This window comes from Quercus lobata, chromosome 6 (assembly GCF_001633185.2).
Source record: "Quercus lobata isolate SW786 chromosome 6, ValleyOak3.0 Primary Assembly, whole genome shotgun sequence".
Lineage (NCBI taxonomy): Eukaryota > Viridiplantae > Streptophyta > Magnoliopsida > Fagales > Fagaceae > Quercus > Quercus lobata.
Window position 1 is genome coordinate 45,451,573 of NC_044909.1, and position 26,620 is coordinate 45,478,192.

The window sequence follows — 26,620 nt, forward strand, 5'->3', positions numbered from 1 at the left end:
TCACATGATTTAAAGGATTTGAGAAGCCATAATTGTTTCTCTAAAACGAGAAGAAGTCAAAATTATTCTTAGAAAATAGGCCAAAATTAATTTTTCTAACAATAAATTTTAAGCATGTCGAGAAATAAAAATCTGGTATGGCCATTCAATAATGATTTAAAATATCCTTTAAAATATAATGATTTAAAATAACTCATAAAATGAATTCCATTTGTTATTAATAAATATAAATATTAAATAGATAACTAATGGAAATTTTGATATTAATTTGTGCATCCATTCATTTGATAGAGAAGTCTACATCTAATGAATAATTTTAAGGGTCTTGGTGAATTGTGTGTATCAAAACACATTTAGATCATAATCTAATGAATAATTTCTTTAAGACATTCTCTCATTTTCCCGTGTGTGTTTTAAAAATATTTAGTATTCTAAAAAAAAATAAAAAAAAATCTGAATCAAGTTTGGGATAGTAAATTCCAATTAATTCAATTGGTAGAATATCCTTAAATAATGAGCTTGAAATTGAATCTCACTCTTATAGTTTCATGGCTTGACCATAAAGAACAAACAGAATCAAACCAATGTCATAAATTCAAAATTTATCATATATACTAAAAAATAAGAAGATAGTTTTGTATATATTTTTATTTTTATTTCTATTTCATTTTCATTTTCTTTGTTCTTGAATGATTGAATTCGTTTACATTAAAAAAGAAAGAAAGAAAGTTTAATTATTTAAATTGGGAGTGTTTTGAAATTATTTGGGGATTTAGTGTTTTTTTTATTTATTAGATGGTGTTTTATTTGAATGGTTAAAATTGTGTCTTCTTCCAAATAAGATTTTAATTATTAAAATTCTAACACAAATTTTTTTTTTGAGAGAGTTTCAATTTATAGTGTCTGCTTTTGATAATTGCTTTTTATTATCAGACCAAGATACTAATCAGTTTTTGGTATTGGTGGAGATTGAACCCTAACTTTTTTATACAACCATCCAAGACTTTACTAGTTGAGCTAACTGGAACCTACAAAACTTAAGTCCATTTAATAATGTTGTTTATATTTTTTTAAAATACGTGTGAGTAAAAAAATATATAAAAATACGTGTAATATTATTTAAAAATTGAAAAATATTGATTAAAATGCTATACCGAATGACTCTTAAATATCGTAATAACTAAAAAAAGAGAGAGAAAGAAAAAAAAAGAAAAGAAAGCGCCGATATATATATATATATATATATATATATATATATCAGCTGTGTGAGAGGTGAGCAGAAAAAGGAAAAAGTAGAGCAAAATCAGGGTCCCCTTAGTTATAGTAAAACCCCAGCGCGCAAAACCTTGCAGCCCTTTCTTTCCTTACTCTTTTTTTCGCTTTTGAACCTCACCAGTTACCGTAGCGACTGTTTCACGTACATAGAGATTTCGAGCGAGCATGGACCTGGACGACATAGACGGACCGAGCCAAGTTCCGTCTCGGACCTCAAGATTTGCGCCGAAATCCTCCAAGCTGAAACCGAAACCGAAATCCGAACCCATATCGAAACCGGAGCCCCAAGAATCCGTGCCAAAACCAGAACCACAGGAACTCGATGCCACCGCTCCGAATAAAAAAGAAGAACAAGAAGCGATTGCGGCAAATGCAAATGCAAACGCAAAGGCCGAGGCATCGACTTCGGATGGCGCTGTGAAAATGGACATCGACGGCAAGTCGGGCGGCGGCGGAGAATCAAAGGAAAACGATGCAATGGATGATGAAGACGGGGACGGTGGCGACGACGGCGGCGAAGACGTAGTTGTTCGCGAAATTGACGTCTTCTTCAATCCTGCCATGGATGACGGCACTAAGGTCTGTGTAGTAGTATTTCAATTTTCTCCTAAATCTTAGCTCCTTTTATATTTGAGAATACCTTATTTATGTGTTTGATATTTATCTCAGCTATATGTTATGCAATATCCATTGCGGCCGTGTTGGAGGCCCTATGAATTGGATGATCGATGTGAAGAGGTGCGTAATTTCATATAATTTCTATCACATTGGTGCTTAATGTTATGTATTTTCAATTTTGCGCTTGTTTTTGTAGGTTAGGGTGAAACCTGTGAGTGCACAAATGGAAGTAGATTTGAAAATTGATGTTGATTCCAAGAATTACGACAAAGATTTTGGCGAACGGCTGGATATGACCAAGCAGGTCTGTTTCTACTTGTACTTTTCAAATGAGGATCTATTTTGCTTACATAGTAGAAAAGAAAGCAGGGTTTCTTGTAGTCTTAACATTTCAATTGATAGTGTGTGATTAATTTGTGAATTTGGTTTGTTTGTATGTGTAATAAATTGTGGAAGATTATGGAAACTAACAACCTTGGTATGAGTGCATCGCACAAAAATTAACGAGTAGTCGAGTACTATTACTATTGAATAATACTAGTCGAGGTAGCATAGTCTTTTTATTTTTCCTGGAGGATGGATTGAGTTTGGCTAGCCTCCCTTATTATTATTTTTTGATAAGTAGCTACTAGCAGGGTCCCTCACAGTGTTCCGCTTTTGCAATGAAGTTCTCATTTAGTTAGTGGTATCCCAAGTATTTAGGTAATCACCAATCATGAAATAGTCCGTGGCCTCTTTTAACTTTGACCAGTAGTCCACTACTTTTTAGTTCAATTGGGACTTCTGTTAGGTCATAATTCTCATTATTTCTTGATTTTTGCCGTTGGGTTTTATGAATTTTTTATTTATGGAAAACCACATTTATTGAGGCTGTTATGTCCTTGTAACCTGGCTTTTTTGCTGTCAAACTTTTTTTTTTTGTGCACACTGTAATATATATTTTCTGGTTTCTTTTTAGACTTTGTTGTCATCGTGGAAGGTGCCACTCAATACTGGCTATGCTGTTGGTGTCCTGATGGGTAATAAGGTACGTATTTATTGTTTTGTGATGTTTATCCTACTATATTTATGCTCTTGAGTGTTGCTGAAATTACATGAACTATGATTGGTAGATATTCTGGTATGTTTCAGAAGGCAGTCATTTGTGTGTTTTTAGGCTAATCAGCTGCTTTCCAAGATTTGCATGACTAGCAATGGTGCCATGTCATTTAGGTGCTTTCTCATGGAATATTAATCTTAGAAGGTCTAGTCAGCTTGCAGGCTTATTTTTTTGTTTAAATTGATTAGGGTAAATTATACCAACCTTTCTTTAGGTTCAAGGAAATGACACTCCTCAAACCTTTGCAGAAATTTAGCAAAGCACATGTATTTTTTATCACATGAAAGTAAATTCTTTGATTTGCAGCACATATAATAGTTTCTTAGTTCCCTATTTATCACAGAGTTGAGTTATTATCTAGCTTCAGCATCTCCTATTTATTCCACTCAATGTTAGTTCGGGGATTAGGGGTTTGATGATCTTCAATCAAGTACTGTTAGGGAAATGGTTGTGGTGTTTTGTGGTGGGGACACTTTATGTGGGATGGGCTGATTGCCACTAAGTATGGGCTTTCATTGGGTGGATGGTGCACTGCTCTTGTGAGAGAGCCTTAAAGGTGTGAGTCTGTGGAAAGTGGAAACATATTAGTAAGGGATGGGCCATGTTTACAAACTTTGTGAAATATGACATTGGAACAGGGGACTGAGTTCAGTTTTGGGGAATGAGCTTTTTAAGGATCGTTATCTGGAAAATTTTCAAATTGATAGAGATTAAGAGGTAAAGGTGGCTGATTGTTTGACTGTGTCAGGTGGTATCCCTTATTGGCACCCAGTTTTTATTCATGCTGTGCATGTTTAGGAGTTGAAATCATTGGATTCATTTTCGGATGACTTGTACTCTGTTCAGTTATGCCAGCATTAGGAGGGTAGGATGATTTGGAGTTTGTATAAGGCTCAGGCTTTAATGTTAGAACTTTTTACCCTGCTTTGCGAACAGTTGGGGGTTCCTCCTTTTTATTTGGAGACTTAAATCTCCACCTTGGGTTGGCTTTTTTATTCAGGTGATGGTGAAAGCAAGTTCTTAACAACATATAATTTAAAGAGATGGGGCATGGTTATTCTTGATTGGTGTAGCATGTGTATGTTGGACGGGGAGACAATTGATAATTTATTTCACATTGTTAGGTGGCTAGAGATCTATGGGGTTTCATGTGGTGTCTACTGGGTGATGCCTAGACGAGTGCAGTATTTGCTGCAGTGCTAGGCTAGTCTTCCTGTTAAAAAGGACAAATTGGCAATTTGGGTGTGATTCCATCTTGTTTGATGTTGACTCTTTGGAGAGAAGGAATTCTTGTGTTTTTCAAGACAAAGCTTGCAATTAATGAGCAACTTATTTGCACAGAACCAGGTTTTCTCTCCTTCCCTTCCCTGTGGTTTTGATTTGTAGTCTTGTCTAGTTTCTATGTTGACCTTCTCTCTCCTCTTTTTTTTTTTTTTTTTTTTTTCTTCTCCCTGTTTGAGTCCTCCGTACTATACTTCGTGTACTTTGGCCTCACTTTTTTTAACTTCCGTTTAATGAAGTTTTTACTTCTTTACTAATAAAAAAGAAATGTTAGTTTGGTTTATTTATATCCTAGGATGCATAGATATGCCAAAAATGGCAAAGTACCTGTGTCCAACACTGTACGGGTTGGATATGGGAACAAATACTATACGTACGCAGCCAAGATTTTTATTTTTTTTATTATGGGTACAGCTAGCACAAGGCAGCAACATGGTCTCGGTGGAAAAAAAAAAAAAAATGAAAAAAGAAAAGAAAAGAAGGGGATTTTGGCCAGAAAATAAAAAATAAAAAATAAAAATCGCACCAATGTGTTCCATGTTGTAGATTGCAGCCACCACGCCAGAAGCCCACTTGTCGCCACATTGTCATCATCCTTTTGCTCCTTCTTCTTCTTCTCTCTCTCTCTCTCTCTGGTTTGTCCGCCATTGCCACCTAGCATTTTTATCATTTCTTAGGTTACTTTGGGGCTGTTTGGTAACGTTGTTTGTATTTTTTGGAAATACGTGTGAGTGAAAAAGTGTGTGAAAATGCGTGTAATGTTGTTTAAAAAATGAAAACATGTGTTTAAACACATGTACCTAACGGGCCCTTTATTTCTTGTGCATCAACCACGTGAACTCTTCAGTTCACTTTATTTAAATGTCATTACTTAAAAAAAATCTTAATACTTTCTCATGCCTGTCAATTGTTTTATTTCTTTCTTTTTTTGTTTTTTATGAACATAATGAACTTTTTTTTTCTTAGAATATGATGGGCTTTTATCTAAGTAGGTGCTGCTCTGCTATTATTTTTTGATAAGCTAATTATGTTTATCAATGTGTTTATAAATTGGGTTAGGAACTAGCATATAAAGTTATTGTTGTTACTGAAAAATCTAAAATAAATATAAGTTATATCTATTGCCTTGATTTGATGAGGAGTTATGGAAAAAGAAAGGACAAGTGGAAAGGAAAGTTCCCACTTCTTGTTTGGATATGGAAAGGAAGCAGAGACGGGAGAGCTCCTCTCCTTCATTGGCCCACTTTTATAATTCTCCTAAAAGTGGAAGGGATTCGGAGTGGCAAGTAAAGTGATTTGAATTTTATTGTATTGACCAACTTACCCTGGCATTTTTTATATTGGTTAGTTTCACGCATTTTTAATAGGTCTTTAACTTATGATCTCATCCTCTATCTCCCTTTTAGAAGGAAGGGAGATGCCATTTGAGCTAAAAAGTATCTAGTGAATCATGAGTTCAATACATCCTGTTTAGTAGAAAGACAAATATTTCCTACTCATTATCAAATAATTACTTATTCACAAACCTCATGTGAGGCTAATAGTTTTCATCTCCCATCTTGTGGAAAACCTTTTTTTCGCTTTGCTTAGCCCTATCCCTCCTCTAGGGGTATTTTTGTGATTGGTTCTATAGGAACTAGGCAATCCTATTTGGTCAAATACCCTAGGATGCATGGACACGAGTACAGGTATAGGTATGGGTACGATACAGCGACACACAATTTTTAAAAAATTATAACATGATACAGCAAATTGGACACCATTACAACATAGGTACGACATGGGTACGGCACCTCAAATGAAATGTCCCTGCATCCTAGCAAATACCTAGCGGAAAACTCCTATATTCCTTTCATTATTATATTTTTGAACAAGTTCTTGGATAACAAGCCTAAGGGGTTTCTTATTGATGATAGTGATGATATTGACCATGACCTTTGAAAGCTCGGATTTGTGCTAAAACACAAGAGCTTGTTCAGACCCTAAAAAAAAAAAATTACGGCTAGATTTTTTACTCTACTTAGACTAAGTGCAGAACAATAGTAAATAAGCGCAATGAACCGATAACACTACCTTAAGCCATATTCATCCATCATCAACAATAAAATGAAAGCTTACACAACTTTACAACCTTGATACAGAGTTGGAGCTTCTAACTGTGAAAAATGCACTAACTATGGATATGATGCCAAAAATAGACCGATTTTATATCATCCTTCAATTCGAATTAGCAAAAGCAATGTCTCTTTGCATAATATGGAGTCCAACCAATTGACCCTTTCATTGATTAAAGAAGAGATAATGGTATCATTTGTTTTAAGTTTCTAATGATAGAGAAAATCCCTAACCATTCCTCTTCTCTCCCTTCTATAACAATGGAATTTTGCTATTTTTCCCTTTCTCTGCACAGCTCCCAATAGTAGTATAACCATTTTCAGAAGTTTTGTCTTCTTTGTCTTCATGCAGTTACACCTGAATTCAATTCATGCGGTTGTGCAGTTCCGACCGTCATTGAAACATCCAAGGGCTGGTGGCTCAAAAAGGAAGAACAATGTTGCAGGTGATGCAGAAGTTTCTGTTGAATTGGAAGAATCTGCTGAAGAAAAATCTGTTGGTCCATCTAAGAAGCAGGTATATATATTTATTCGATGCAGCCATCTAGTGCAGAAGAATATCTTTGCACGGATTTGGTGTTCATATTAGTTTTGAATGAAATATGTAATGACATCATATAGTCCATTATTCATCAAAAGTTTCAGGTTTTTCCCCTTCTAGTTAGAGATGAAATGTAAATTATTTTAGCCTACAGTCGTTGATATGGGATTAGAATTAGCATTAAGCATCAGTGCTTTAGAATATTCTAGCCCCCAGTAGTTGTATTGCTGTATAATGTATTATTAAGATCTTTTTTTCTTGGGAGGTGGGGGGGGGGGGGGTTCGTACTTGATGCTCTGAAGTCTGAATCCATTTCATTGAAGCCAATTTTGTTGCCTATTGGGTTCTATTTATGCATATTTACCCCTTTCTCTTGATATTTAACTATTTTTCAGTTCATTTATCAATTTGTTTTCATTGGCTTAGAACAAGCGGATGGAGCCTTCAACTGAGAAGAAAACTGATGATGAAGAGGTATGTTGATTGAACAAGAAATATCACAATTAATTTTTGATGCATTATATTCAGCTTAGAATAAAAATTATTTATCTAGTTATTTTTCTCCCCTTTTTTTGTGTGTTTTTTTTTGGGGGGGGGGGGTGTTAACTTTAGCGTGTTTTTTTTTTTTTTTTTTTCCCTTCTTTTGAAACCTTTAACAAAAAGAAAATGTGTCCATGTTTAGTATGAACAGCCAAAGTTTTCTAATTACTTGCATGAAAGAATATGTATGCAGTGTTTTAGGAATAGGGTAGACCTTTTTCTTTGAATGTTATTCTCACTCTTCTCCCCCCTCTCCCCTAAATCAAATGATAACTTGAAAAATCAATGCATGTATAAGTTGATCAAAAGTTTGTATGGATCGTGGACCAGTGATAGTGTTGGTAAAAGTGTCTAGTGCACTTAACCGCATAGACCTCTTGGAGCCTAGGCTTGAAGTGCAATGTGTAAGTCTGTCCCTTATTGAAGTAAATCACACATTTTTTAAATACAATATATAATAACTTTAAATAAATATGTAAAAAAATTAATTAATTAATATAGTAATATATTTTGCCTATTAGATAAAATAAATAGTACAATTACACAAAGTTTATAAGTTCAAATTTTACAAAGTTTTTTCAATTTTATAAAATTTTATATAGTAATTTGAAAAATAATTACCAATGGACAATAAGATGATAATCTAGTTATAGAAAATTTAAATATAACATTTTATATAGTGAACGTTTGGATAGCGCAAACGTCCAGTGTTTTGCACGTGGGTCCCGTGCACTATTCACGGGACCCACAAACCTCTTTTTTCAGCCAAACTTTCATTAAAAATGAGTCTCACGGCACTATTCATACCTTTAAAAATTATTTTGCTACAGTATTTTCAGTTTTCAGTTTTCAACAATAAGTGGTATCCAAATAGACCCATAATCCTATTGTGCTTATAAAAATCATATTTGTGATAGCTATGATCAAAAGAAATATATTCAATCAAAATATATCCAAAAGCAAGGTAGGGCCAGGGGGGCAATATTAGTTATTAGTTATTACAATTTGCAAGTCTTCCCTACATATAAATGTTATTAGATATTTTTCTTTGGTGAATATTCTTTATGCCTTCCTTTTTGGTATAACTAATAAACTATTCTCATTTATGTGTCTGTGAATGTTTAAAATTTATAAAAGGAATACATTGGTAGGAAAAAAATAAAGAAGCAAAGTTTTAATCAAAGAGAAAAAAATATAAGAACATTAGTGTTATCTTTTCAAAGGTGATAAGAAATAACGATAATAAGATATCAAATTATTTGTGTAATAATTATCATGGTTTGTGTCAATTGATATGTAATATATTTTTTTGGGGTGTAATATAGCACCTTAAGAATAGTGCTTTTATAAGAAATCAATCGTCCATGTTATTTCCTTCAAGATCGAGCAATAAATTTTAATGATTTATATATTTTTAACAAAAAAGAAAAAAAGAAAAGAAAAGAAAGCACGCCTTAGTGTGCTTTGTGCTTTGTCAAAAAGTGCCAAAATAGCATGCTTGAGACATACTTCATTAAATGAGTTTTGCTTCAACCAAGTGAAGCACTTTGACCTCGGGGCTTTGAGCTTTGAGCTTTAAGTGCAATTAAGCACTCCTTTAACAATACTGTTGTGGACCAAATCTGGGCTTTAGTTATACACGAGATTACTAAAGCACATAGTGGCAATTTGATAAGTGCTGAGAGCCTAAGATTTAGGTCCAAACTTTGACTCATAAAAAAATGTATTGTGTACTGGTTGGCACCTCCTGGTGTATGCAATGGGGACATCCATGGTTCGAATCCCCCCACCCCTAACTATTGATTATCAAAAAGGAGAATGTATCTCATGAGACCTCTTTCTCAGAACATGTGAGACCCACACATGTGAGCGAGATATCATAAGACAATCTCACAAGATAATTTTCTCTTATCAAGAGTTCATTTGTCATGAACATTTGGCTGTATGTGGATACTAGTTGATTGTATTTGGTTGTGCTGATATCTAGCAGTTACCGGCTTTCCAAAGTCTGTCAAGTAATTTTTAGCAGTTGATGGGTTTATTAATATATTGATAATGTATTTATATGGACACTCACAATAGTAATTTAAGATGTGCTATTGAGGTTTTGAAGTCGGGCAAATTTGTTTACGGTTTCTAGGGATGTGCTATACTAATAGTACATTGGCTTATTTTGGTTTTTTTTTTAGTTATTTATTTTGGGCTTAGTGGTAAAAGCCCCAAGAGTTCAACTCTTATTAAATTTTCAAACCACTAGGTTTAGGTATTAGTTTTCTATCTATATAAAGCTAATGATTTTTATTCAAGAGGAAAAGATTAAATTATCTAAATTTTCAGAAGCTACGAAGTTTTAATAACATTCTTGAGGTGTGATGCCTTTATTTTTTTCCCATCTTTGTTCTTAAAGTTCCAGCAGCTTGAAATCTAGTAACCACTCATCGATTTGTCACATTTAAAACTCTTAAATTCAAAACTTCAAATCCTTCAACCCATCAAATAGCCCTAGATAACCCACAAACAGCCAGAGTACTGTTCACGGGTTATTGTTCACAATCTTGGAAAAACAACCCAATTCTTTAGATTTTCCCTTTTGTTTCATTCCCAAATTCTACTACTCCTTTTCACCTTTGAAAACCCTTTATTGCATAATATTTACTGGCCTTTTTCCACCAAACCCTAACCCAAATTCTTCAAAATCCTAACTCATCTGTCCAGGAATTCCAAATCTAATTTGATTTCTTTTCCTGTTCTATGTGAACTTGGACTCTTATTGCTCTCTCTCTCTCTCTCTCTCACTCTCTCTCTCTCTCATGTACTAGGTAAGGTTAATGAATTTCTAGTTCAAGTCCTGCAACAACTCAATGGAATTGGCAGTTTTCCTACGTGACAAAAGTACTCCTTACTCTTTACAAACATTTTAGGGAAATGAATAATGTCCTCTGTAAGCACAAACAAATCATAAGATTGACCTGCCTGGCAGTGAGCATTTTTGTCAGTTTATGTCAATTGCTTAAATGTGTATGTATTCTGCCTCTCCTACTTGGAGCTTCATATTTGTTCTTGAAAAGCTGGAAGAAGCTGTACCTATCAAATTGAGGTAGATTAACACTAATGAAGAGCACTCTCTCCAGCTTGCCAACGTATGTTCTCTCCTTATTTCCTATTCCCCCCATCTATTGCAGCTTGAATTGAAAAATTGCAAAAGGACTTTTTGTGGGGTGGGATGGGAGATGATTTTAAATTCCATCTTGTTAAGTGGCAGCAGTTCTGTAACCAATTCAGGTAGGTGGTCTTGGCGTGCGGAATTTAGTGCTCTTTAATTAGTCTTTGCTGCGTAAATGGCTTTGGGGGTTTGCCATTGAGAAGGATGCTCTTTGGAGGAGAGTGGTGGCTATAAGGTATGGTAGTGATTGGGGAGGGGGCTGGTGCTCTAAAATTGTGACAGGAGCTCATGGTTCTTGCCTCTGGAAGCTTATCATGAAGGGCTGGGAGTAATTTTCTGGTTTCATCAGATATGAGGTTGGTTTTGGAACTACGGTTTGATATTGGCATGATTGGTGGAGTGGAGAGCGAGCCCTGAAAGAGAAATTTTCTAGATTATATAGGCTGGCTGACAAGAAAGATGCTGCTGTAGCTGATTTGTTGAGTTGGAGGGGGGCTCAGTTTCAATGGAATATCCCTTAAAGTATATGTCCTGTGTACTGTTTGGTGTTTTTTCGCATTCAAGTTTAATAAAAAGATTTAGTTATTTATAAAAAAAAATAATTAAAAAAAATCTTATGTGCTTATCTGCCTGAAAATAAAGCTTTTGTAGGAACAATCCCTGTCTGGATGTTTATACATTGTGTTCTGAGTAGCCATTTTATGTGGTTTGATCTGTTGATCCAATGGAAGTTAAAATGATTTAAAGGGTCTGAATAGTAGAGTAATATTGTAATCGATTCTGTATGTATAATGGATACATGTTATATTTGAGACAGGAGCACAGGTAACATAATAGATCAATGTTATATTATGTTTGAGACTGTTTATGTTAGAATGTTGATAGCCTAAATTTCCATCAAATTGTTTTTGCTTTGACCTTATAAGTTATCTTTTTGACATGTGAATAGAAGTATTTCCGGCTGGATTATATTTTTATTTAGTTTCTTGCTTATCACATGATACAATTTTATTTTCTGATTTGTTTATTGTGACTAATATGTTTTATTCTAGATATTGAAATTTGATTACGTATGTGTGTTGGATGGAATCAGATGTTTGTTTTGTCGTGTAGTAGAACTCTGACAACTTATTTTATTTTTGTTAATACTTGTTGCACATCAGTGTGTACGGGTGCACAGGTGTGCAACAACTTGAAATCGTGTCTTCAACTCATGTTTTCAGTTGTTTGCACACCTGTGTGTCCATACACACTGATGTGCAACAATCACTGCTCTTTTATTTTATTCCATCAGTCTGGGATATTTCAAGGACTTGTCATCTTTCCCTTGATATATTTATGGTCATACAGCTGCCTACATTATTGGATGCTTTTATTCTTATGGTTACGTCTTTGCGGCAAATTGAGAACTAATTAGTCACCACTTGAATATTTTGTTCTTTCTTTTGTTTTTCAGCCTTGGGTTGCTCTCAAGTACCATGGCTCAAAGACTGATTTCTCTGCCAGATATTTACAAAGAATGGTAGCACAAGAAGGCTCTCCTATACAATTTACAATGAACCCGTATGGCTTTTATTTAGTTATTGATACATATTATCTTTTCTTTTTCTTTTTCTTTTTTGGGTCCATTGTGCATATGGGTTACATAACGAGAGGCAGTCCTCTCATTTCCTCTAAACCCGTATTCTTTCTCAATGGGATTTGAACTTTACTAATGGAATTTGAGCTAGCTAACATCCACAATATATACTCCCTATGTCCCATATAAGTGATATGCTTTTCTCTTTGGGCTGTTTCAAAATAAATAACACTTTTCAAAAGTAGAAATTCAATTCCTTATATTACCCTTGACTTTTTTTCCCAAAAACAAAAGATGATTCTTATTAAGGCTGTGCCACCTCTAATATAAAGCAAAGGTTATTTTAGGAAGATCAGTATATCTTTACCTTTTCATTAATAGTTGTGCTGCTTCAAATGTTGCACTTATATAGGGATAGAAAGAACATCATCTTTGTCGCAATTACTTCACCCAATGTCTTGCAAGTGTTTTAAACTTATTCTATTTAAAGCAATTATGCCAATCATATTGTCTAAATTTTAATCGTTGATTGAAGGTCTGACTATGTTGACTCCTTGTGTCCTGGGGCAGGCAACAACATTAAGCCCAAAGGTCCTTCAACAAGGTATAGTTGTCCTTATCGTTCAGTTCCTGGATACTATTAGTAATGTTAAGAGCATTGTAGGCGTATGTATCATAATTTTGATATGTTAGCTCTTTTTTTTATGTTCTGCTAAATGTTGCAGCTATTAAATGCAAGTGTATATCTTACAAATTTCTATATATTGAGTTCCTCTTGAGTGGGCTTTAGTGAATATTGCAGAATGCAATTATATATTGCTTGATGAATGGTTTTGATGCTGGAAAATTAAGAGAAAATTAAAAGATAAACCCTAAGAATTAGCACCTCGGGTTGCCTAGAATTAGCACCAAGCAAGAAACTTAGGCAACAACACCTAAGGTGTTAGGAATCAGCGCCTAACTTATTGGAAAATCTCCAATTTGAATTTCATTAATCAATTGTCTATCCTAATACAAATAAACCGAGAGCTTATATAGAGCTAGAGCTTCCAAGAAATAAAGAGATAAGATAACAACTAATCCTATTTGAACTCAAGTACTAATCCCTATTTAATCTCAAATCTAATCCCTACATGAATAAGTCTCCTATGAGATAAATACAAAAATTTGAAATTATAAGTTCTAAAATAATTTTGGTCTTGCTACAGCATCAGATATGGTAGCTTTTATGATCTATATATTCATGCAAGTATTTTTTTTTTTTTTATAAGTAATAAGGATTTATTGAAATAAAAAAGAGAGAGACACCTAAGTACACAAGGAGTATACAGGGGTGAACATATCAAAAGCAAACATTACATAAATCAAGTAAATCCAAAATAGAAGAAAAAGGTTGGTTTCTCCACATAGAGAACTAGTCCAATAAGGTTCTGAAGAATAGAAGCTTGAGATCAGGCATGGAACGCTCATTGTCTTCAAAACATCTACTATTTCTCTCCTTCCAAATACACCACATCAAACAATGAGGAACAACCTTCCATATATCTCCATTACGATGGCGACCAAATCGACCTTGCCAGCAAGCAAATAGCCCAACAACAGACATTGGCATAACCCAATAAACTACAAATAAACCAAAAACCATATCCCACAACTCCAAAGCAACCGGGCAATGAAAGAATTGATGGTCAACAGATTCGCTATTACTCTTGCACATATAACACCAATCCAAAATGCAAACCTTTCTTTTCCTTAAATTGTCAATTGTCAGACATTTCCCTAAGGCAGCGGTCCATACAAAGAAAGCCACTCTAGAGGGGATCTTCTGCTTTCAAATGCTTTTTCAAGGGAAAAACTGCTCACCATGGCCAACTAGAAGATGGTAGTACGCACTAACTGTGAACCCCTTACTCTTACAAAGCAGCCAACATCTCTTATCCTTCCCAATCCCCCTTACAGGAGTGTTATAAATGGTATTTATGAAACTCTTGAAAGCTTCCAATTCCCGATTATGCACATCCCTACAAAAAAGAATCTCCCAATGGAGGACTCCATTGGTTTACCTCATTAGATCCGCCACACTTGCCTCTTTGATACGACAAATCCTATATAATTTAGGACAACAATTTGCAAGGGAAGATGTTCCACACCAGTGATCTAGCCAAAATTGCACTTTTGATCCATCTCCAATTTCATACAGAATAAACCTAGATAAAGAGGGCCACCCCCTTCTAATATTTTTCTACAAATTTACTCCATATGAACCAGAGACAGAGCTAGAACACCAACCACCCCAATCACAACCATACTTCACCTCTATCACTTAATGCCATAGAGCATTCCTTTCTTGCCCAAATCTCTATAACCACTTCCCTAATAAAGCTACATTGAAAGTTCTCAGGTTCCTAATCCCCAAACCACCTAAAGAAAGCGGAGTACACACTGTAGACCAATCAACCAGATGAAATTTGGGCTCATCCCCTAGGCCATCCCACAGAAAGTCCCGCTGAAGTCTTGCAATTCGGTTGGCCACAGAAATAGGAATAGGGAATAAAGAAAGAAAATAAGTAGGAAGATTTGAGAGAGTGCTTTTAATTAAAGTGACTCTACCTCCCTTGGGTAAATATAATTTTTTCCAACCTGCTAATTTTCTTTCCATCTTCTCTAGAATTGGATTCCATATTGACTTGTCCTTAAATTTTGCCCCCAAAGGAAGACCCAAATATTTCATTGGGAGAGACCCTTGCTTACAGCCTAAGACAGCCACCAAAAGATCAATGTTATGAACTGCCCCCACAGCCACCAATTCAGACTTACCCAAATTTACCTTCATACCCGACACAACCTCAAACCAAATGAGCACCATACGGAGAATCAGCATTTGATCAATATTAGCATCACAAAAAATTAGAGTATCATCAGCAAAAAGGAGATGGGAAACCACCAAAGATATTAATGGATAAGCTAGCATACAGTCAAATAAAGTTATAGTACCTTCACCTCATTCTGTTCTTGTGAAGTTCAGCATTTTCCGTTCAGTTACATTTCTGACATGTAACCGCTACTACATTAATTATATCAATTCTATTGAGCATTTGAGCTACTTTCCAAAAAAAAAGAAAAACAATTTTGTTGAGGTACCTGCTGTTTGTTGATAAGAATTTTATGAGCCCTTTGGTCTTTGCTGCCCCCAGCCTCTGTAATTATAATACAGAAACTGTTTATTTATGTGCTTATTGCCTAGCTATGTGAATGGAGACTGAAACACTTCAAGTAGCCGCTTTGCATGTTGAATTTAAAATTTTTTAATGGATAATATTTCAGGCTTTTGCTTTCACTTCCTCTGGGAGAACGTATCAAGAAACTGCTCTGTGAGGTTTGTTGCTACTACTTAACACTACTAGCATGAATTTTGTAATGATAATGTATTGGTACTTGAAAAGGAATGGGCACTTGTGTGTGTGTAATGATAATGTTGGACCTTTCAAGTAAGTCAGTATTCAAAATAAAATTTTGAATCTTTTTATCTTTCAAAATCCTTGGTTTAGCTATCCAATAAATGGTTATGTAACCAAATTTAAGATTATATGTCATCTGCTATATAAGACCAAATTTAACTGTGCAATAGATACGGTCAGCCAGATTTAAGCTTTTATGATCTTGACCGGAATAACTAATGCTATCAAATCAAGTATGATGTTCTTGGTCCCTTTATAAATAATTGCCTTGTCTGTGATGTAAGGGTTTTTGCTTTTCTTACTGACGTTTGGTTCACAATATATAGTTCATTCCTGGGATACAAATATGTAAAGCAAGAGGAAGTGCAAGAGAGTAATGGTTTTGAAATTATCTTAGGGTTGAGAGCATGGAAAGCATCTATATGTTTATATTATAAGTAGTTTTTCACTTTATTTTTTTACAATAGAATGAAATAAATAAATCTATGTATCTAACTTATCAAAAGAAATAAAGTAGCTCAATGGCAATAAGTCCAATTCTCTAGTCCATTAGTTTGTATTCCAACCCTGATACCGCATTGTAGAATCTTTTTATTGCTTTTTAAATGTAAGATGACTAAGTAATCAAATTTGCTGTTTAAGTTGGTCGAAATTCATGAATTGGACTGCATTCCGTGTGAATGCTGTGCACATTCCAGAGCAATTTGCCACCTATGTGAGCAAATTCTGCATCCTAGGTTCACACAGCACAGGGTACATTTTTTATGTAGTCATTAATCTAAACTTCAGATCATTTTCTTATTTCATCAGTGTTACTTTCAAATGAAATTTTTAACCTTTTTTTTTATTCACACATTCTATATAAAGAATCTTGACTGTGCTTTCAAACCCGTTTTTCAAAAAAAAAAATTCTTGATTTTCTGTATTATTAATTTATCTGCTTTTCTTAATAGGGGCCTCCAGTTCAACGATTCAAATTTCTGAAACACTTTGCTCCAGATTACTCCAATGAAGAATTTTTGCTAGTCCTTCAGGAGCATGCTCTACTAATCCATGGAGTTTGGACTCCAAAAAGTATATTGCTAAACCAAGAGGGCAGTGAATCATACATTTTTAGGAATTACACCCTTCTGTTATTTAGGGAAAAATTAACAATTTCAGAATCAGATTTCCCATTGAGATTTATAAAAAAACTTCAACCCTTCCTGGAAGCTTTCGCTGTCAATAGATCTTCCTTTAAATCTAATGATTGGAAATTCAAAAGGCCTACTGATGATGCATCTATAAAACCCTCCCCAGAAATTCTTAAGGCCCAAAATGATTTTTGGGCCCAAATGGAGAAAGATGTTTATAATGCTATTGGAATAAAAAAAGATAGGGCTCATGAAAATAATGCTGTCTCAAAGCCTATCATGACTCGTCTGCCACGAAAAACTGTGAACTCTGATGAAGATTTGGCCAAAAATGCAAGTGTAGTATCCAGTGGGAGGAAGACTATGTCAGAAGAAGCCCGAGTAGCTCTCCCAAAGGTCCTCCCAAAAGTTTTTCAAACTCACAAGGTTTGCAGGTAGGGTTTTGGACCTTATATTTTTTTTCACATTTTACTGTAGTATAAACCCTTGATTGTCCATGGGCAAAAAAGAAAAAGCCTTGGTTGTCATTTTTAATTACCTCTATATTGATTTTTAACACCAAGCAGTCTTTATACTGTAAAAAATCCATGATAGTTGTCTGGTATGTGTATATAATGAACTTAATCTTGAATGAACAACCAAAGATTAGACAAATCCTTTCCATATATGCATACTGCTTTTTGCTTGCATCTATCTGGATTCAATTAATTGTTTGACACAGCCAGAAGAACGTATCAGTGTTGGCAAGTAAAGTATCTTAGAAGAGCGTATCAGTTTTGGCAAGTAAAGTAGGTTATAATTATTTTGTTTCTCTAAGGATCACGTGTGATTTTATTTAAGGCAAGACACTCATATGGCTCTGAAGGTCCTCTTACAAGTATTTTAGGGTGGAAAAATAAAAGATAACCAATGGTTTTAATGCTTTACAATTTTTGAAAATTCTGTTTAGTGTTAGAACTGTTTTCTTGAATTTTATGTGTGTTGGGTTTTACTAGGACAGGAAGGATATTGTGGCAGTTTTGGTGTTAGGTCTATTGTAGTGGCATTTTAAGTGTTCTTCTTGTAGGTAATTTGGTGCTGGTGGTATATTCATTCTATTGTAGATTTCTTTGATTCTCTCTCTTTTCATTTGTAGTTTCCATTATCTTTATTTCTTTAGGCTACCTCATGCATGCTTCCTGTGTACATGATCTAGTTCCCCTTCATCGATAAAATGATTACTTATCAAAAAATATATTTTAATAGTTTCAAAACAGAATGTAAATTCCGCTTTTGAGACTGGTAAACTCACGAAGGTTGGAGTCCTTCAGATTTTTTTTCCCACTTGGTTATTATTATTTATCATGTTTTAGGTCATGTTATCATTCAATGTTACCCATGTAGCATTTTCTTCCATTCATATTTATATCATTCTGCAACTAGAGTTGAGAATTTCCCATGGAAAAGCATTTGGAAGCCTAAAGTCTTAAAAAAGTGGCATTATTTATCTGGGTTGGTTCTTTGGGGAAAATCCTTACAGTGGATAACGTAAGGAAGTGAAATGTTGTTTTGATGAGCTAGTGTTGTATGTGCAAGGGGGATGGGCGGATAGTGGATTACTTGTTGTTGCATTGTCTCATTGCAAGGGAGTTGTGGGATATGTTTTTGCTCTTTTTGGGGTTCAGTTGGTGATACTTGGAAGAGTTGTCAACATACTAGCTTGCTGGCAAGGCCGTAGCGGGAGACATTGGAACAGTGAGATATGGAATGCCACCCATGATTGCATGATGTAATGCATCTGGATGGAAAGGAATGCAAGAAACTTTGAAGGGTGTGAGAGGAAAAATATATATCTAAAACTACACTTTCTAAGAACTTTGTTCGAATGGGTGTTGGCATCAGCAACTTTCTCCTTCTCAAACTTATTAATGTTTATTGATAATCCTACTTTTAGAGCTTAGCTGCGATGTACATCTAGTATAATTCCTGTGTAGTTGGTGCATTCTAGCATTTTCTAAACAAACTTATTACTAATAAAACAAAAGGTAAGCATTCTGCATGTTATGCAATTTTTTAACCTATTAATTTCCTAATCATTGATTAAAGAATGTCAATTTTTTTTTCTTGAAACTTGCTGCAATAATGGATTGTAGAATGATATTGTTAATTGCCTGGCAGCTTTCAACAGATATGCCAAGGTCTGCGTGATTTGGCACTTTCCCAATCTACACTTCCAAAGGCAGATGCTAGAAGGGTAGTTGATGCTGCATCTGGCGTTGATGCTCCAGAAGAGTTGAAGGAATTCATAAACCAAGTTGCAACAGAGATTCATGGTCGTTATGTCTTAAAGTCATCTGCAGAACACCCAGAATATGATCCATTGAGGTTATTTTAAATTCAAAGAATTGAGTTTCCTTTCATCTAAACTATAACTTAAAAAGAAATTTAGTTACGTCCTTGACTGCCCAATTTTAATGTCTAAATGAAGTTTTAATTTGAACAATCAAGTTCTTGAATTTTAATGCACCAATATAACAGCTATTTGATGGACCTTGATGATGTGTTGTGTACTTGTATTCTTTCTCATATGGGTTGATAAATATATAACATGGCATGCATATGAGAGAGATGAATACTTCATTGGCAATCCAGATGTTCAACTCAATGGGCCAATGGACTCGGCCATTGTTGGTTTTCCAAATCTAAAGGGGACATTTCTATATGCTTTTTATAGGCAACTGCCTTTCTAATTCTTTATTTTTTTTCTTGGGTCAAGTAAAAAAGATATTATGAGAAATAAAAAGAACAAATACAAAAGGGGCAAACAAGTAAATGTGTTTCTAAATGTAATTTTAGATATTCAAATGATTTAAGCAGCTATCAACCAATTCCATCACAGCATCACTAATGAAATTGTCTAGTTGAAACTAACTGATAGTTGAAAGGGTTGGTTAGCTATGTATGATGGAGGGCAGAAAGCTGATTAGTTTCAAGTTGGTGCAGTGGTGTGTCATCACTTATCAGTAGTTTCATGATGGCCTCAAGGTTGCCATGGTGTGAGATGAAGGCTGTAGTGGTGGTCAGGGTTTGTTTCTTGTGACTCTGAGCTTTGAGTTGACTATGGGTTGTGCACCTGTTGCAAAACATATTTTTGGGTGGTTTGAGGTAGTTTATAGATGTCAATTTGGGTTGTCAGATTAATAGTAAAGATAAGATATCTATTTATCTTTTTTTTTTTTTTTTTTTTATGATAATGGTTTGCCTTTCTCCAAATTTTCCCAAATATCATATTAAAGAATGGTTGCATGTGCAAATCATGTGGTCAACCTCTCCATCTCCATCTCATATCCTGGCCATTGTTGATGGGCCCACATGGCTGAGAATTTGAAACATAATCAAATTATGCCACATAGCACTAAGCCACTAAGGTCTGTCAAATTTATAATAATTACTTGCTTAATAAAATTTAAGGATTTGATTGTTTGAATGGGAACCTTAGGGACATGATTGAAATGTTTGTGAAACTGAAAGCAATGGTGTTGATGCTCCTCTAATGGAGCCTTATTAATTTGAAAAAAAGTTTGTGGTATTATTTCATGCTCCTCTAAGAGAGCCTTATAGTATGTTCGTATGAAATGTGGTGCATTGAGGTTATTTGAAATTTTCCTTCTTCTCAATTATGTGTTTCTCTTGCAGGAAAGTTGTAATTAACCTTCTACGTGGAGGAGGACCTGATGTGAAGCTTAGAAGGGCTGAGGTCTCTGAAGCTGCCAAGATGGCTCTTAAGAGGGATATCACTAATATTGAATATACTAAGGTCATTCATTTTTGCTTTTGATCTTCTTCCACATAAAAATAAACAATGATCCCTCTGTCCCAATTTAATTGTCATGTTTTTTTTCCAAAAGAAAGTGCAAGTTGTTACTTCTCTGATTTCCTTTTCTACACTCACCTTTTTTTTTCAAAAAAAGAAAAAAAAAAATCTTATTAAAAATCATGCCACTTATAATATTAATTAAAGGGAATTTTCAGTAAAACCAATACATTTTTAAGTTTTTAATAATAATCATGCTATTTCAAACTAGAACATCTATTACAAAATAAAGAGTGTAGTAGTTGTGGTAGTAATAATAACAACGTAAAGAAGAAAAGGAATTTGTTGTCTTTATAAGTAGTTGGTATCACAAAATTCTAGAGAATAGTTCTTTGATAGGATGGATCTGGATCCTCTCATGATCATGTGTACAACATATGAATCATGTTTGCAGCATTTTGGCTATATGTGATTTAATGAATGGCCATCTTGCTATACCACAACAGGATTCGTTTGCCTACATGATGGGGACTTATTTATATTTGTATGATCACTTTACTGATATAACATTGTATGGTTGAGAGTTCACCAATAAAAATCATGCTTCTTGTCATGAACATAAGAGGATTTTGATCCTTAAAGAGTATTACACTTCCAAATTTAACAAAAGTGATCTTCAAGGTGTGTAATGAGTAATGACCCAAAGATTTGGAAAATTTTGGCACACAAGGTGATTTCATCAGTTATTTGGTAGAAGAAAGTGTTTAGGGTTTTGATAGATAAAATAAATGTCTCGATTTTGGATTGTAGGGAAGAAAGAAAATAGAGAATTTATGGTGTTTGGGGACTATGAATAGTTCCCATGAATGGTACCACATGAAAGAGAAGAAGAAAATGGGGAAGAGAGTGGGAGAAAAGAACACATGAAGGTCAACATTCTTTAATACTCAATGTTAAAGATATTGATATAATGGCCCAAGAGGCCTGAATATGTTGTATGCCCATATAGGGCTAACCCTAGCTTCTAGTCTCTATATATACGCTATTAAGGGTTCACTGTAATAGTTGACTTTATTATATAGTAAAGATATAGCTGTTAGGGCTTTCTCTTGTGGATGTAAGCCATCAAGCTAAACCACATAATTCCTTGTGTTATTCTCTCTTTTTTGCTTCCGCTTCTCTGTATTATTTTATTCTTGTCTTTAACATGGTATGAAAGCCAAGTTTGTTTGTAGTTGTTTGCTTGTGCAACCTACATATTTTTAACACTCAAAAAGCTTAATATTTTAATAAATCAATTGTATCTATTTATTGAGTACATTGAACGCGCACGCACGCACATATATTTGGAGCCCTCTATCAAATTATTTGGAGCCCTGTATTGGAAAAAAATTGGAGAAGAGGCTTGTAGGTTGGTAGAAAATTTATTTGTCTAAAGGAGGAAGGCACACCCTGATTAAGAGTACTCGCTCTAGTTTGCCAAATTATTTTCTCTCTCTCTATTCCCTATTCTATCTAGCATTGCTAGGCATATTGAGAAGAAGCAGAGGGATTTTCTTGAATATTAGGAATTTATCTTCTTTTCAGATCTATACCCTACAAAACATTATCTTTAATTTGTCGATGCATGCATTGGATCTCTTCTGGTATAACTTTGGTACTCTTAGATGTTGCTTCTTCTGCTTTCACAGAAGAATGATTTGTTAGTATAACATCATATGCTGCTAAGAATTGAGATTATATTATGAAGCATCTATGATGCTATGGAGAATAGAATGTTTCATCTGTTCCTCATTTCTCATTAAATCCATTAGATACAAGTATATAACTTCTCTTTCTTTTTCTTTTTAATGATACGAAACATTAATATATTTTTTACTTATCAGAAAAATATGATATGAAACATGTGTTTGTTGCTCAGCTATTAAGAATTTGAAATTTTATCTCTTTTTTTCTGTATAAATTTATCAAGTATAGCTTCCCATTCTTAGTATTGTATGCCTTGAAGCATGTAGATTTAGAAAGCCATACTTCATCATCATTATCATTTGCTTCCAATTCCATTTCTGTACCCGTAAAAGTTATTATGTACCTGGCTGCCTACTATTTTTAATGAATTCTTTACTTGTAGTTGTTTATGGTACAGAGCCTTTAATTACTTTTCATTGCATCTAGGCACCAACATTGCATGTTGCCTCTAGCAATGCCTTGCTCATATTTTGGAATCGAAGTTGATAAAAGATCTAAAATTACAGGTTTAATGATATTTACTTGTTGCAACCTTTATCTGTGCCCTGGAATAATCCTGTAAATGGTGAAACATTAAAGCATGACAATTACAAAAAAATTGTTTATAAGTTTCCTTTGATAACATCCTATGGTGGTTTAGGAGAGGAGTTCAAACATTGTTTGGTTGGATGGGAGAAGGTGTGTACTCCTTTGGCTAGCAGAAGGTTGGGGATTCGGAAACTTACTACTCTCAAACAGCATTTGTTGGATAAGTGGTAATGGTGGTTTGGGTTTGAGGAAAACTGATTGTGGAGATGGGTAATTACTATGAAGTATGGGGAGGAGTGGGGTGCATGGTGTTCGAAACTTGTTTGAGACACTCATGGTTGTAGGTAGTGGAAGAGTACTAGAATGAGCGGAGATCATTCTTTAGAGTGCATTCGGTTTGATGTGTGCACTGGTAGCTAAATCCAATTTTGGCATGACTGTTGATTTGGTCTCGGAAGCACGGATACCCCAGTTTTGCTCATGTACCTATATCTGATACAATATCCGTACCGCATACCTCTAGGATAAAGTGCCAATATGTCTGGGATACGCCCATGATACGATCATAACCCAACCTCCTGATAGTGAGAGATAGACCAAACTTGTGAAGATTTTGATTTATGTTATCTATATATTGATTTCAATTTTGAACACTTATCTAGTTATCTTGTATTTACTATTTTTTATCTTGATTTGTATTCTAAACGTCATTTAAAGGCCATAGATTCACTTTATTATCCATTATTGCTCTTAAATTAATATATGCTTAACAATATATAAAAATATATAAATAAAAATATCTTTAATAGTTAATTAATACATTTATCCTTGCCGTATTGTATCCTAGTTTTTCTAGAATTGTTGTATTGCCATATCCCGTATTGTACTGTTCCAGTACCTGTACTGGTTCTTTTTTAGTTGTTGGTGTGGAGATCAGCCTTTGAAGATGATGTATCTTGTACTGTTTGAAACTGCCATGGACAGAGTTGCTTCTGTGGAGTCATTGTTGGAGAGATTGGATGAGGGTTGGAGGAGGAGTTGGGGTGTGGGGTTCTTGAGAAATTTTAATGGTTGGGAGATCGAGGGGGTGGGTTCATTCTTCCAACTGTTAGAATCTCATGTTCCCACTAGGGAGGGGGGAGATAGGATGAGATGGAAGCTAAAAAGAAGTGGAGAATTCACTATGCATGAGACATTATGGGGCCCATCCCTTCTATTATTCCCTTGGAAAGCCATATGGAGGGTCTAGGCTCCTCTAAGAGTTTCCTTCTTTTTGGTGTGGCTTTGGAGTTGTGGAGTTCTGTATTTAGGTCGTTTGGGATTCAGTGGGTATTACTAGATAAGGTCTTTGATCTATTATGTGGGTTGCAAAATGGGGTAGCTAATCATTCTTTAGATATCTGGAATCTTGTTCCTTATGTTTGTTTGTAGGCTATATGCAGGGAGTGAAATTGATGTGATTTTGAAGATGTGGAATGCGTGACAACTCAATTGCTAGCAACATTCACTAGTTCTAATGGTTTTTTGTTTTGGGTCTTACGGATAGTAATTATGTTCAATCTTTCATAGGGTCATTACATATGTAGATAATTCTTCATTTTGTAATTCTTTAGGCTACTTCGTGTCTTTTACACATGAAGTTGTCTATTTTCAATGAAATTTCTATAAAAGATCTTTAAAATCTGATAATTTAAGAGATTATTGCTGCAATTGATGAATTTTTTTTTTGTTTTAGATAGGTATGAATGTTATTATCCCAAATCTCATTGTCAGTGTCAAATGGGGTTTTAAAGATTGTATCCTCTTCATCTCATTTCCACTTCTAGTGTTTTTTGTCCATGTAAATTTATCCCATATGACAATCATCAGAATCTACTCTCATTCTTATTCCTTTAGCCCAAATTCGTGGGGTTATTCTATCACCCAGGCATAAAATACTTTATGATTGATTTTCTGCATTCTGCCACTTGAACATGCTACAGAGGTACTTACTAGAACTACTATTTAGACCCTGTTGATGATAGTTTAAATTCAGCTTACATGAAATGAGTGGTTTAGGTAGATTCATCATCTTAATATTCAGTAACACTATATAACTATTTTTGTACGTCTGGGTGAAATGTCTTCCATTGCTTGTCTCAAATATTAACACACAGAATCCTAGGATAATTTCCATCTGCAGATTCACGACGTCAACCACCTTCCCAGATTTCTGCACTCCTCTTTTACTCGTTATTTATGTTCTTAACTAAAGTTTTCTTCTTTAAATTTTTATGCACACATATTGCTATGTCAATTACAGCTCATCCCAATAATAATAATGGTCTTTGTGCAGGTTATGAGTGATATTTGTGTCTCCAAAGGCTCCGCATGGGTCTTGAAAAGTAGTGATGGAAATTCAAAATGACCCTATACTGTTCATTGGATTAATGACAAAAAAAACTATTACAAGGTACAGAGAAAAACAAGTTATCAGAGGATTTTCAAATTTTGATTTATTATATTGAAGTATTTGATACCAAGTTATGAAAATGTTCATGCACTCCCATTTCCCTGCCTGAAAATATTCTAAGATATTATTGGTGCATGCCAGTTGAGAACCTAAATAATTGTGGATAATTTGGGTGTTTCCAGTGAATTGATCTTTTTAGATGATTTCTCAAAATAAAAAGAAGTACCAAATAAAATAACATACATTACCTTGATCTTTCTAAGACAAAATATATAGCTTTTGGAAATTATAATAGTTTGGGATTATGATAAGATGGAAGTTTGGTATATGTTTCATGTTATGATTGAAGCATCCGGTGGCTGCAGTCATTTCTGTTCTTGAATTCTTAAGATTGTTAACAATAAGTTTCCTTTTGCAGTTGTTTGCTAGCCTTTTGAAGGATCCGAAGATTGGCTGCTAATGTAATAGATAACTGTGTCTACATATCCTTTTCTCCATTAAGCAGTGTAATTGGAAATGGAATTTCACTTGTAGAGCAGTTACGCCTCACCACATGTAGACAGTTTGCTGCGTCAAATTTTCATGGTTTTCTTGTGAGTTCCTTTTCTTTTCTTTTCTTTTTTGGCATCATTTCCCTCTTGCACAAAACTCAAGTTATGAATAGATATATCTTACGAAACTACTATTCATTGCTGCTAGATTATGATATTATTTGGATGCTTGGTTTCTGTCATAATAATCAGTTTATTAACATGTCATTCCATGCAGGTATGCTGTTGTCTACCAAGTGTACTCAAAGACCTGGTAGTTTGGAGTACTTGTTAACAAGAAACTGGAATTGGTAGAAAGGTTGGTGGTGAAGCGCCTCGCTAGGTCCTTAAAAGGGCAATGCGTCGCATTTTGTTAGCACTTGCACTGAGCTTGCCGTCCCCATTTAGCTCTAATGAGATATCTATATTGCTATTTAGTACATCAAACAAGGTCCTATCATCAATTTATGTCTCTTGTACCATATATAACTTGGATTTTGATATAGTCGCATATTTTCAGAAAATCAAGTTTAAATATTCTTCTATGGCTTTTTTTTTTCCCCCATAGATCACCCACTAGAGACATCAAAAATGTGATTTTTTTTATTTTTTATTTTTTTATAGAGAATTTCAACCTATAGCGTTTACTTTTAATGATAACTCTTTATTATTAGACCAAAATACCAGTTGGTTTTTTGTATAGGCGGGAATTGAACCTCAAATTTCTTATTCAATCATCAGAAACTTTACCAATTGAACTAATAGAA

The 26,620-nt window shown here is 34.5% G+C and overlaps 1 protein-coding gene across 1 annotated transcript; it reads left to right on the forward strand.

The window, feature by feature from the left end:
* Window positions 1–1,284: 1,284 nt before the first annotated feature.
* LOC115994907 (DNA-directed RNA polymerase III subunit RPC5) lies at window positions 1,285–26,620 on the forward strand. Its single transcript, XM_031119247.1, has 15 exons — window positions 1,285–1,854; window positions 1,945–2,013; window positions 2,090–2,197; window positions 2,852–2,920; window positions 6,740–6,904; window positions 7,355–7,402; window positions 12,088–12,194; window positions 12,746–12,814; window positions 15,535–15,586; window positions 16,622–17,235; window positions 18,959–19,165; window positions 20,477–20,597; window positions 25,207–25,323; window positions 25,742–25,916; window positions 26,092–26,620. The coding sequence occupies exons 1-13, from the start codon at window positions 1,441–1,443 to the stop codon at window positions 25,276–25,278; spliced, it is 2,115 nt and encodes a 704-aa protein (XP_030975107.1). The 5' UTR covers window positions 1,285–1,440; the 3' UTR covers window positions 25,279–25,323; window positions 25,742–25,916; window positions 26,092–26,620.